The sequence below is a fragment of the Podarcis liolepis genome (genome assembly GCF_965112155.1).
Source record: "Podarcis liolepis genome assembly, chromosome: 1".
In the NCBI taxonomy this organism is placed as follows: Eukaryota; Metazoa; Chordata; class Lepidosauria; order Squamata; family Lacertidae; genus Podarcis; species Podarcis liolepis.
In genome coordinates this window covers 123,684,271-123,698,583 of record NC_139554.1, presented here as the reverse complement: position 1 = coordinate 123,698,583, position 14,313 = coordinate 123,684,271, and the positions used below count along the sequence as shown (strand labels likewise).

The window sequence follows — 14,313 nt, the reverse complement described above, 5'->3', positions numbered from 1 at the left end:
AGACCACAGCACCACCTGCATCCCCAGTACTTGGTGTAGGATGGACTAAATATCCTCATAAGAATTCCTCCCAAGTTCCTTCCCTTGAAATACAGGTTCTACAGTTACTACAAAAATATGGTTTATGAAGCCTGGAACGATCACCTGAATTGGCTAGTGTGGTTAATATTAACCATGATTTGGGGGAGCAAGGCAGGATCATAAACCAAGAAGTTGGCTTATTTCCTTAAACTAGGGGTACAGAGCAGTATCCAGGCAGCATGCAGGATCCTGGGGTCCCCACCATTGCAGGTCACTTCAACAGGTGGGCAGGGCTGATCTCATTGGGGTTTGCAACCATTGCTAATCTGCCGATTGCTGCTGGCTGCAATGTCAGCTTTGGCAGTGATATAATCATAGGATTGCAATTGCAGATGACCTGCAATTGGGAACTCCTGAGTGCAGTAGATCCCAGCAAGGTTTGTAGCAACTTCTGGTTCATCTGATTAGATTAAAGAAAATGATAAAACTAGTTTTTCGTTCTTTGTTTGAATTGCTGGAATACTTTTTGAGTCTTTTTCTTTCTTTCTTTCTTTTACGAAAATTAACAGTCTCAGAGCTAGGTGAGAGGAGGCAGGAACATATAAACCCAACACACATTCAAGTAATGCTAAACCTTAGTTCAGTGTTGTGTCCGAATGAGGCCATTATGTGTGTGCAGGAACTTAGGAAGGAAAGGTTTTGAACTTGCTCCAAAGAATTAAATCAGTTGCAGTGACTCCTGCTGGTTAGATGCATTCGAAATGTTCCATCTGAAGAAAGTCCTTGAAAATATGAGGATTACTCACCTTTGAAGAAGATAAATGGGGGTAATAAAGATTGATAGGATTAAGTGGACAGTTTGTAAAATGCAAAAATGCATATAAACGGTATGATAATACTTATTTAAAGTCTTAGGAGGCCAACAACCTATTGATGTGGAAGAAAGAATTTGTGAAAATATTGATGGAGGATTGATAGCCCCCCTTAAGTCTCATATCAAATTGCATATTTCAAAGTCTCTTGCTGGAGATCACAGCATTTCCTATTTATAGCTCCCATGCAAAAGCACTCCCTATATATTTCCCATCATACCTATGCTGTCAGCTTATAGTCTTTTGTAGCATCTATTTCTGGCATCAGTTTTGGAAAATCATTCTGTATTCCATATACACTGTTTGGAGTTTGAATGTATAACACTGTTCAAACACTACTATGTGTGTGTGTGTGAGTGGAAGAGAGAGACTCGCTGCTGGCAAACCCAGTTCCCACAAAACTAGGTTGGCTTGCAATGTCCCTACACACGTTCAAACTGTGCATGGTTTGTGGACTGTACTTTTTTCAGGGTCCCATACAGAACATACAAGATACATTTATATTTGACCTCTGACTTGGTTTTTAAGGGCTTGCCAAACAGAACCTCTGTCCCTTGGGGATGGAAGATGCTCTAAAAGTCCTTCTGGGTATCTTCCTTTAACTTCCTGCTGTGGTTTCCAACATCTTTTTTTGTTCCGTGTGGTTCTAAACCTATTTACACCCCCCTTTCCAATTATCTGAAGTTGAAGACTCCTTCACAGTTGTGCTCTACTTAGCAAATGCAATAGCTCTGTTTCTCTCAAATTCTAATTACAGAGAATAAAATTAAATTGAATCCTGCTGCATAAGCGAGAATTTACATTTGAACAGAGTGACTCAAGCAGTAGGGTGGGTAGGATTCAACCAATTGGTATCCAAAACTTGTAGCTAGAGAAGGTACATCTATTGTTTTAGGTTGAACTCAGTATGGACTATCAGTCATGATAGAGAACACATCTTTCTTACGCATTGTAGGCAGATTCAAGATTACACATAAATTGCATCCCTAGAAACGGTGGTGACCTACATAGGTATTTATTCTTTTTATAGTAATAGAAATAGAAGAAGTTACAAAAGATAGAATCAGCACACTTACAATTTCCCCAAATTTTGAGAACTGTAAACACTAAAGGAAGTTTCAAAACTACGTTTTAATATATTATTGCATTGATTATGCCAGATTATGGCAATTTGTATTCAGTTGGCTTCTTCCACTGAAGGAAGACTCTTTGGTCCAGCAAAGGCTTCCATGAGTTGGAAGGGCAGGAAATTTTGCTGTCTCCCCACTCCAGATTACTGCCCCCACCCCCTGAAAATCTCCATAGGGTTGGGAAAACATTTAGAATAATGTAGGGTGTGGGGTGGGGAGAAGGAATTTGCAAAAATTGTCTTTTTCTGCTTCCCACGCATAGAAGCCTTTTCTGAATCAAATAAATGTGTAGCTAAAGAACGCTACTGGATGCAGTATCTTATACATGCATGCATGCATGCATGCATACATACATACAAACACAACATGTTTTGAATGCAATTTAAATATTTATAAACTTTAGTATACAATGGCTAAATTGTTATTTTTTTCCATGCTGTTTCACTGCTTCGGATGAAGAGTCATTACATTTAAAATGCTTCTGGCATAAGTACAGTAAATCGGTGTGCTATCATGAACATGAGTTAGTTTTTCTCCAGGACCACTAAGGTCCACTTCATTTTTATATTAAAATGTATATTTATCAGTCACTTTGGGTTTTTTTAGCGGGGAAGAGAAGCAGCCCTTGTTGCCCTTAGATTAGCTATGGTAGGAGCCTCAACAGTGCTGCCTAATGGGCAGAGCAATTGCTATATCTGGTTTGAAGTATAATGTCCGCTGTGACCTCTCCTTGGATTTCCTACTGATTTCGAATGAGTGGTACAGATGTAGCTTTAGAACTAGAAATGCTGCAGGACAGACATATTCTCATATACATATTCTCCTTCCTGCATTTGAGATCCATTTAAATGGTTTCATTTGGCTTACTGTGATCAGATTGCTTGATGGAGACTTAAATAGGGATTCTCTGTCACCGTTCAGATCACTGCCTCTTTTGGGAGAGTGGATCCAGCGATGTTTAATTTTTCATGGTGTACATCGTCATAATGGAGGGCTTCCCATCTCTTAATTGGAACGCTGTTTCCTCTGCATAATGATCTTCCTTGCCACCGAGAGGGTTTTGTTAACACATTTCTAATTGTTAATTAATTTGTCTTTCACATAACCTTCCTTCTATTTCTGTTTGCGAGTGTTCTGACCTCTGTTGGGTTGGCAGGTGTTCCTAGTGCCCTGGATGCCAGCTCTGTTGCACGGTTCTCTGTGTTGGTGCCAAGCTATGCAGTGTGATTTTTTTCAGCTTTCATTCCCTTGTGCCACCTCTTCCCCATCTCAGAGTATGAATGCCTGCTAATGAGTCAACTCCAGAGTCAGCTAGCATAGCCCAGTGAATGCAGCATTTGGCCTGTGACTCGCTTAACATATTTTGGGGTGGCCATGGGGCAATTCAGTTCCGTACTTGCGAAATGGAAATTAAAGAGAGGGGATTTTTTATTTATTTTTTGCAAGGTGGCTGGAGGTCAAAATTCAGGGTCGGTTGTTTGTAAAATCTACTGAAAGTGAAACGATCAGTTACAGTAAACACAAGCTGACTTCTCTTGGCCCAGAGAGGAAGAATTACCCTGCTATTATGTTATAGTGAGAATTTGTTAAAGCTCTTGAGCAGGGGCCAGCAAACTTTTTTAGCAGGGGGCCGGTCCACTGCCCCTCAGACCTTGTGGGGGGCCAGACTGTATTTTGAAAAAAACAATGAACGAATTCCTATGCCCCACAAATAACCCAGAGATGTATTTTAAATAAAAGCACACATTCTACTCATGTAAAAACACCAGGCAGGCCCCACAAATAACCCAGAGATGCATTTTAAATAAAAGGACACATTCTACTCATGTAAAAACATGCTGATTCCCAGACCGTCTGTGGGCCAGACTGAGGCGGTGATTCGGCCGCATCTGGCCCCTGGGCCTTAGGTTGCCTACCCCTGCTCTTGAGTATCTTTTCTGTAGCCTTCTTCGTTCATAGTTAGACTATAGTTCTTTAAATATAGATCCTTTTTGTTGTATGTGCAGAACAGTATAGGAGTGTGTTGAGCTTGATTTATTTTTCACAAAATTTTGTGAGGAGGTTACACGATGCCACTATCTAGTGGTAATATAAAAAAATTCCTTCCAGTAGCACCTTAAAGACCAACTAAGTTAGTTCTTGGTATGAGCTTTCGTGTGCATGCACACTTCTTCAGATACACATGTGCATGCACACGAAAGCTCATACCAAGAACTAACTTAGTTGGTCTTTAAGGTGCTACTGGAAGGAATTTTTTTATTTTGACTATGGCAGACCAACACGGCTACCTATCTACTATCTAGTGGTAGTTATCCTGCTCTTCCCATTGTAGTTTTCTATCACTGAATAAAGGTTTTTTTTTGGGGGGGGGTGGATTTGTTGCTCAAGAGACCCTTTAACTTGTGTGTGGTTTTTTTGTTTTTGTTTTTTGGCAATGTGGCCACTTTCCTTGCAGAGGATTATAAAGGTGCAGTCTTAATGTGCAAAGGACACATACCAGCATCTACTCAAATGTGTGAGAGTTTTGTGCAAGAGTGCAACTGTCTAGAAGTGCCCTTGGCTGAGCCGCTGATTTCTAAGTTCTGAAATCTGCTTTTGTGATTCTGTCTCCACCTATTATCTTGCATTCCCAGACCTTAGGTTTGCCAGGAGAGAGAGTGCATCATTAGTGCGTTTTGCAGTCTTGCTACTGTTGTTTTGCACCTGCTTTAAAATGACACACGGACAAGTTTTGCTTTTTGGAAGGGATGAATGAAAGCCAGCTCTGGTTCCAAATGCCTTATGAGTTCTCTAAGAGATGGCCATCGCTGATTCTCTGTAGATCTTTCTTTTAAGTTTAACAATCCTGGCTGTTAGCACCAACCCTGGTAATCGAAAAATAAATAAATAATGGTGTAATCATAGCACAGTGCAGTATAAACTAAGCTTGCAGTAGCCGCACCCACTGCTGCCCTATTTTGTAATATTATTTTGCCATATTCATGAGTTGGGTTAATCACCAATAATAAGCAAGGCTAAATTGACCAGCAGCTAAATAACTCGTTGAAGCCAGGCTACATGTTTTAGTGGCTAAAGAAGCTGCTAGTTGTGAATAACATGCATGACAGCTGCATATCAAATCCAAACTCCTCTTCTTCTTCTAATAACATACAGTTGCATTAGCACATGTTTCCTTCCCCAGGAAAGAAGCATGTTCCTCTACTGTTGGCTCAGATTGGCAGTGAGACACATTAAGTGTGAATGGAAGAAATGCAGAGAAGCAATCTTTCTCTCTCTCTTGCAGTTAGTCTAATTTTCCATGTTGAAGAGGGCTGGACCAAAGCTGGCTCCTTTTGGAATAGAATTTATTTATTTTAAAATATTTAGAACCCACCATTCATTTATGTAGATAGATGGGGTGCAGAACATAAAACAAAGTAAAAATGAACTGGGTGATGAAATCAACAGCAAGGTGTGCAAATGTGCGACATCTTGTACTTCTCTTTGATGACTTCATGCTATGAAACTGTCTATGAATTTGTTAAATACGAGCAATAACAACAAACAAGTAAGGGAGCTAAAACCAATGGAACTCGTTTGGTAAGACTTACAAAACTTAAAATGCCTGGGTAAATAAAGACGTCTGAACCTGGTGTCGAAATGACTTCGCAATTCCCATTCCCAATGTGTCCATTCATCTCTAGTTCTGTGGAAATATTTTGTTTTGCACAGGATCAAACACTTTCCTGAAATTAATATCTACATTGTTCACTGCACCCTTGGACAATGAGATTGGTTTCAGCCAACTCTTTCCATTGCATGTAGGAGTTTACTTCAACACATACAACATAGCCAGGGCCAAAGACTTAAGGCATCCATTTATCTTGAGAGCCTTCGTGGAACCCTCTCCCACTCCATTGTAATATAAACTAGTAACACACATTTCTGATCCCCTGCTTCTTGGCGAAATCCTACCGGAGTAAACCAGGCCTCCTTTGAGAACAGTTCCTTTCGCTTTCCAAGAAAATGGGAAGAACGAATGGCTACTTATTCCCCTCCCATTTCCTTGACCTGATTAATATTTAATATATTGTGGTTGACATATATTGTAACTAGAAATAGTATACACCAACCAAAATGTTCTTGTGTATTATTCCATGTCACCTCTGTCCATCAGGCTTATTCCTCTAATAAGCTTTGCTGAAGATTGGACTACAACTCCCATCAGCTTCATTGCTGGCAACTGACAGACTTCCAGCTACAAAGAGATTCCTGCATAAGGAAGAAATTTATTCAGTGACACTAATGCATATAATAAAACAAAGAGGGCAATGTATGAACTCAAGGGAAATACTTTTCCTCTTCACAATGCTGAGTTTTACCTATAATATTACACTGGTCTTCCAAAGGCAAAATGAAGCAGCACTTTTCACGTGGGAAACATTTCTGCCATTAAATAATTTATACTGAGCTTTCAGTATGCTCGTGATCTATAGTCTTCATTGCAACTATCTTCTGTGTTGGGTTAGTGGGTCTGAGAAGCAGCAGAGAAATGAGATGAGCCACAGCTTTTCTTAAGGCAATTCAGCAAGTCAATAAATGACTTTGCAGACTTACTACATTTATATCCTACCTTCACTACCACATTGTTCAAGATGGCATATATATTCAACTCCCCGCCCCAACCATTTCCCCCCTCTCAATAGCCCTGTGAGGTCTGTTAGACTGAGAAGCAGTGACAGCCCTGTGGTTATGTAGTGAGCTTAATGACTGATTGGGGATTTGAATTTCAGTTTTCTAATCTGACGCCCTGCGACGCAGGTGGTGCTGTGGTCTAAGCCACTGAGCATCTTGGGCTTGCCGATCAGAAGGTCAGCGGTTCGAAACCCCGCGACAGGGTGAGCTCCCGTTGCTCGGGCACAGCTCCTGCCAACCTAGCAGTTTGAAAGCACGCCAAAAAAGTGCAAGTAGATAAATAGGTACTTCTCCGGCGGGAAGGTAAACGGTGTTTCCGTGCGCTGCTCTGGTTTCGGTGTTACGTTGTGCCAGAAGCAGCTTAGTCATGCCGGAAAAACTGTCTGCAGACAAACATCGGCTCCCTCAGCCTGTAAAGCGAGATGAGTGCCGCAATCCCAGGGTCGTCTGCGACTGGACTTAACTGTCAGGGGTCCTTTACCTTTTACCTAATCTGACGCCCTAACCCAGGGATGACAAACATCAATCTGATGGGACAGATGCAGTCTACAGAGACTTTGAATCTGCACTGCAGTCTCCCCTTCTTGGTCCTATTCTCTGTTTAATGCACAAACAGGACCTTTCCCCCTCTTAAATCTAATCTCTCTCTCCCTTTCTCTCTCTCTCTCTCTCTCTCTCTCTCTCTGTGTGTGTGTGTGTGTGTAGAAATTTTCAGAGATAACAGCTGGTTCTCAAATTCACTCCATTGACCCACTATTAGCTTTGTGCAGATGATAATTCTCAACACATGAAGGAACGCTGAGTTGTACTTCCATGCATTTATGGGTTCTTCTGCATGTACGAGTTGCACATATGCATGTTTTATAACCTGCATTTAGAGTACAAGCGTCCTGTACAGCTAGGGTTGCTAGGTCAGGAAGAACCCAGACCCTGATATTTCAGGGCTCAAAATTGAGATCTAGGGGTGATGTCATGGCTGGTGTCTGGGGGTGGGCCCTGGAGATTGAGGGGAGAAGGCAAGTAGGAACACCCCCCCATGTCTGTGCAGTAATTTGCGGCCAGCTCCTGCTGGGCTGAAGCTTATAAGCTGCATGCATAGCCATCTTAATTGTTTTTCTTTAATTAAAGGCACTCATGATCACCTGGAGAAAAAAGTGCTACACCTGCAACCTGGGGAGGACAAGGCAAACCTGGAGATTTCAGGTCCCTATGAAATTTGTGGGTGTATACACACTGCGAAAGAGACTCCATCAATGCGCAGCAGCCATATGGGGTGGACAAGGCCTGTTAACAACATGATCCTGCCCCCGCTACCCGCGCACACATTTATCTGTCATAAATTTTCAGCTGTACATAGAGGTGTTTTTTATTATTATTCTAATCTAGATGAATGTCGGCTGTTGGTTTTTGAGGGTGTCTGTGTGTCACCGGAGCAATAAGCCAATGGTAGCTTTGCATGAGAAGAACCACCTGTCTCTGCATTCAGTGGCATAGCGTGGGTTGTCAGCACCCGGGGCAATGCAAGTAATTTGCGCCCCCTAACCCGTGGATTTTAGAGCTGTGAGTGCGAGTGCACCCTCCCCAGATGTTGCGCCCGGTGCGTCCGGCCCCCCCTGCACCCCCCACGCTACGCCACTGTCTGCATTCATAGCCAGATTTGGGCTTGTTAGAAAAAATGGATGATGTGGAGTATGATTACCTTTAATTGGCTGGGTGACAATATGAGACCTGTAGAAATTTGCAAGATTGCTTAAGAATGCAGGGGGAAGAAAAATAGTTTGTTTTTTTAAAAGTCTTAATTCACAGCCTACATTGGGGGGGGGGGGTGTTTCCCTGATTTCCCTGATATCCTCCCAAAATGAAATTACCGTATTTTTCGCACCATAGGACGCACCTGACCATAGGACGCACCTTGTTTTAGGGGGGGAGAACAAGAAAAAAAAAATCTCCCTCACTCTGCTCAGCGCCCCTTCAGCGAAGTGGCAGGAGAAACGGGCCCCTTCCATTTCTCCTCTTGCTTCGCTGAAGGGGCGCTGTGCAGCTATCCCTCTCTGCTGAAGCCAGAAGAGTCTTGCTCTCCCAGCTTCAGCAAAAGGAACCCGAAGCCTTCGGAGCGCAGCACGAGTTCCCGCTGCGCTCCAAAGGCTTCAGGCGGCTATCTCTGAAGCCTGGAGAGCGAGAGGGGTCGGTGTGCACCGGCCCCTCTCGCTCTCCAGGCTTCAGCGAAAGCAACGCGTAGCCTCTGGAGCGCGGAGGGAGCGCTCCCTCCGCGCTTCGGAGGCTTCGCGTTGCTTTCGCTGAAGCCAAGGAGCTGGCATTCGCTCCATAGGACGCACACACATTTCCCCTTAATTTTTGGAGGGGGGAAAGTGCGTCCTATAGAGCGAAAAATACGGTAATGCAGGCTGCACCATTATGCTTACACTGTTATGGAGGAAGTTACAGCTACCTTTGCAATCTTTCATGAATTTCCAGACAGTTCAGAAAGCAGCCCGTAAATCTTATTAGGAGAGAGCCGTATTCGATTTTGCTGGGAAACTTAAGATTGATTTCTAGTAAATGGCATTTACAGGTGGTATTTACAGTTAACGTGTAACAGTTTTGCATTATAAAATGTGACATAATGTGTTGGGAGTTGAATTTCCCCCTGCTTGCTTTTATTGTATCGTGTTTCTCCATTTAAAGACTTAAATACTGTTAAGGGTTTGTGGTTGCCAGACCCCTCGGATCCCTGGATCCAGCAAGTATTAAAAGCTAATCAAGTCAGGCTAGCTTCCTGAACCTCTGGATCTGGCTAGCTTTCTCATGAGGTGGTCGCCTGGGGTGATGGCCTGTTAAGATAACAAAGGAAAGAGGGCTCTGTGCGAGACAACAAATTGGTGGAGACCCTCTCTCAACTCAGAGATAGTTAGAATCACAGAGGCAGAGTTTTAGGTAGAGTTTGGGGGCTGTGGTGGGAATTAGAGGAAAAGGAGCAAGCTGGAGAGAGGGGCAGAGCACAGTGTTTGATTTCTGTTTGAATCCAAGGCTGTGGATATGGTGGAAATGAGTTTGTTGTGCTTGGGCAAAATAATATGTTGTGGTCAGGGCTCCCCCCCCCCCCCCAGTCAGCACCTCTCAGGTGGGTTCCATTGCCATTCTAAGAGAAAAGGGGAGAAGATAATGGTGAGCTTCAGCCCCTCTTTTTTAGAAAAACAGCACTGGTTGTGGTTGATCTGTATATCATAGCTGTTGATCTTTCATATGCCTCTGACTCCTTCAACTGGCAGGGCCTAGGGGAAAACCTAGCAGTTATTTTGTGGGATTAAACAACTGCATTTTCTTACGCAGCAGCTGTAGTCTCAATACTGATGTCAAAATGCTAACATAATTTCCTGTGTGCAAGGTGGGATTAACGCAGCAGGGGGAGAGATTTTGCGCCAGCTGTTTGCCATTCATTTTACCAGCCTATTCTGCCCCCTCAGTACTCTGGCAACTCATTCTGCTGCCCGTAGATACCAGCCTTGTATGTGCATGTGAATACCGTATAGCTGTTTTGTGGGGAAATTAAGGCATGATAAAAGTAGCTTCTTCCCAGGAAAAATCAGCAAGGCATAAACTCAATAGGTGATGGAACACTTTGTGAACATGGTTAAAGCTGGGATTTCCACGCTGTTTTAGGACCTTCTATTTTTCCTGCATTCACTGCTGGACTGAAAGCCAGCTTACAAGATTCCTATGGATTCTACTAGTGACTTTAATTGACCTTTATAGGAAACATAGTGTTGACAGTTAGCAGTTTTAAGGACCAGTAAAGAGGATAATTTTGAGTGATTAAACTGGCCTGGTGAGCTTGGGTAAAGTAGATAACGCCAAAATGTGAGCAGAACTTTATTTGGAAAAGATGTGTTTTCTTTGTGAAAAGCCATTTTTGGGTATTAACGGTGAAAGCTTCTCTCCACAGCCTTTAAAAAACAACAACAAACAAACAAACAATTTAGCTCTCCTAATCAAGTTTCTGATCTCAGCAGATGTACAAGAGAGTTTGTATGTTGACGTTTGCGTTTTCTTCTTTACAGCTCTCTATGTGAAACCTCTCCTGTGAAAACAAGCTCAAGATGACCAGCTCAGCCAGGGAACATCTGCTTTTTGTGCGACGGAGGAATCCCCAGTTGCGATACACACTGAGCCCTGAGAACCTCCAGAGCCTGGCATCTCAGGGCACCATGCCTGAGAACATGAACCTTCAGCGTGCTAATAGTGACACTGATCTAGTGACATCTGACAGCCGCTCTAGTTTGACTGCAAGCATGTATGAATACACCCTAGGGCAGTCTCAGAACCTCATCATTTTCTGGGATATTAAAGAAGAAGTGGATCCCACAGACTGGATAGGACTTTATCACATTGGTAAGCAAAGAGCTTTCGTTCCAGTTGTTACCTGGCGTGCTCCTCTGAAGGTTTGTCTTTCTTTAAACGAACGGTTAGGTAGAGATAACACTGCACAAGGTTTTCCAGTGATTCGTGCAAAAACATGCTCCACGTTATCAAAGCTTTGGGTTTCTCCTGATCTGATATCTACGGAAAAGCAATCTTCTTGATTGCAGAAAATACATTGCGCTCAAGCTCTTTCTATTCTTAAATACGCTTGGTTGCAATAACGCTTAGAAGTTCAAAGGGTTGGCTCCTTTCTGTGGAAATAGGATGAAGTTTTAGCTTTCTTGTAGCTTTAACTTGGCATGCTTCCGGGGGGGGGGGGGCAAGGAGCCATGGAAATAACTTCAAAATCACAGGAACATTTTTTTTTTTTACAATGCTATTTGTTAACAGTAGCGTGCTGTTTACGAAACTCTTGTCTGTAAGCTATATTCTTGTAGTTTCAGAACCAGCATTTACTTATTTTGTGTATCTACACTATAGAGTGTTTAGGTTATAATCCTGAGTCCACGTACGCAAGATATGAATCAGTGTACAGAACTACTCCTCTTTTACACCCTAAAGTTTGTAGTAACTTAAACTGATTCGGCTGCAGTGCCAGAGTGGAGTAAGCTGGTCTTGGAAATGTGTGTGCTGTTCCAGATGGGGATCAGCTAGTACTTTACTGTCTGGTTCAGCTGACCCGTGGGATGATGCTAACAGGATAGATTCCACTTCTGCTCCACCCAACCACTTCAGCAACATGCCCCAGGTTCTGTTTATGCTGTGAACAACTTTAGAAACCAGCATCTCATGAACGGTGGCTGGTGCTAATAAATTTTGACCCATGCTGACCTTTGCACTTTTCCTACACATTTAACAACTGTCACTACTACTACTTCCTATTTATTATTATTTACATTGGTTAGTCACTTTGCACAAAGAAGTCTCAAAACGATTTAACAAGACTTGACAGTGCATCTTACCTGGTTGTTGACTATACGATATTGGGTTAGGTTGATAGCCGTGTGTAGTTGAAGCAATTTTCTGAGGCTGCTTTTGCATAAATGTGTGGAATCCCAGCATAAACAGCACAATAGATACGCAACTGTTCATTTGTCATGCATTGTCTTGAGTGTCTTTCCTTGAGATTTGCCTTTCCGTAACAATGTTGTTGGAAACATATCTATGGTACCTGGGAAAATGCTGTACTTTCCTTAGCTAACTGATCCACAGATATAACGAGTGTCGTGTTGCACTGGTTGTGCTGGTATTTGCAAGGGGGCTATTGGGTTCTCTGGAAAGTTCTTGTGGGATTCCACACAAAGCTCCACAAGGTACTTACCTTCTAATAAAGCTGTGGACTTCTCATTCCCCTTGCCCAAGGGGCCACATTCCATGCCAACTGCACAATAAAATAGTGGCTGGGCATTGCGAATTCTCTTATGCAGATCTTATCTCAGCTGTGAGCTCAGTGGCCTTCAACTCCAGTCCTTTCACCTTCAGCCTCTGTATATTCAGTATGGGTGTGGTGGGGTTGATAATACTACTGACTTACATTACAAGGCTTTTGCAAACATTGCTGAGCAGTATTCATTTATTTGAATATTTGAAATGCTCACTCATATAACTGTTCACACTCTGATACTTTTAAAAAGTGTGATTCCTTCCCTACATTTGTGATCCTGTGCATTTGCCCTATAGGGACACAGATGGCGCTATGAGCCTCTTGGGCAGGGGTCAGCAAGCATCTTCAGCAGGGGGCTGGTCCACTGTCCCTCAGACCTTGTGGGGGGCCGGACTATATTTTTTTTGGGGGGGGGGAGTGAACAAATTCCTATGCCCCACAAATAACCCAGAGATGCATTTTAAATAAAAGCACACATTCTACTCATATAAAAACAGCAGGCAGGCCCCACAAATAACTCAGAGATGCATTTTAAATAAAAGGACACATTATATTCATATAAAAACACTGATTCCCGGACCATCCGCAGGCCGGATTTAGAAGGTGATTGGGCCTGATCTGGCCCCCGGGCCTTAGGTTGCCTACCCATGCTCTTGGGGTTGCCGATTGTAAGGTCGGCATTTCGAATCTGCATGATGGGGTGAATTCCTGTTGCTCTGTCCCAGCTCCTGCCAACCTAGCTGTGTGAGTAGATAAATAGGTAGCGCTGTGGCGGGAAGGTAAATGGCGTTTCTGTGCGCTCTGGCTTCGGTCCAGTTGTCCCATTGCGCCAGATGCAGTTTAGTCATGTTGGCCACATGACCTGAAAAAGCTGCTTGCAGACAAACGCCGGCTCCCTCGGCCTGAAAAGCGAGATGAGCACTGCACCCTATAGTCGATTTCGACTGGACTTAACCGTCCAGGGGTCCTTTACCTTTTTACCCTATAGGATAAAAGCTTTTGCTTTTGCTGTCTAAATGGACTGAGGGAATATGAAGTTAACTTCACTCAAGTAGTGAAAAGTTCAATAAGAAGCATTTGGATGAAAAAGATGGCTTTTCTACCTCTCAGCATCATGTGCTGGTCTTCTGATTTTCAAAGAATGAGCTTGATTTACAGTCAGACTAAGGCACTTGGATCTGTTTTTTTCTTTGTTTCTGCAAGTTGCATACTTCACATGCAGCTTGCCTTACGCGTAAGAGAGTTGTTTTGGCGAGCTTCCAGAGTAATGCAGCAGTTCAGATGTAAAATTTTTCCTTCCAACACTGGAGAGCTGTTTGACAGCGATGCTATTAGACAAAGGAAAAATATTTACTTCCTAGTTCACAAAAATAGAAAAGGGAGGGGGGACCCTTCAGAGTTTGTGTAAAAAAAAAAAGTTAATTCTTGTGGTGCGAAGGATAATCGATTGCTTCCTTACCACAAAATAAGCATAGTTATCAATCATCCTCAAACTGTTTGACATATGATACTTCAACAAAAATGAAGGACAAGGGCACCTGCCATAGGGTTTTTGTTTTCTAGAACTAGTTACATGCTTAAGCGTATTTTTAAAGGTAGTGTTGCAGATTTGTCTCTTCCATTCTCTTCTATATCTTCCTGTAGGCATTGAACTCAACTGGTGGGGTTGATGTTGTGTACAATATGCTTCCAACTTTTCACCATCATCAAAGAGAAGCATTCTCTGATGTGACAGAAATAGACAAAAACAAAAAACAAAAACTGGTTGCTCTTCTCCACAGGAAAGTTAATAGCTTAACCTTCCGAGAAATGA

General features: G+C 42.8%; 1 protein-coding gene across 4 annotated transcripts in view; it reads left to right on the top strand.

Annotated features, from left to right (window-relative positions):
* Positions 1-14,313, top strand: part of HECW2 (HECT, C2 and WW domain containing E3 ubiquitin protein ligase 2) — a 183,488-nt gene that overhangs the window by 37,817 nt on the left and 131,358 nt on the right. For all 4 annotated transcript variants that reach the window (XM_083467333.1, XM_083467334.1, XM_083467338.1 and 1 more), the window contains exon 2: positions 10,756-11,086. In XM_083467333.1, the coding sequence (XP_083323459.1) occupies positions 10,795-11,086 (292 nt within the window). In that variant the 5' untranslated portion in view covers positions 10,756-10,794. The remainder of the gene's footprint in view (positions 1-10,755; positions 11,087-14,313) is intronic.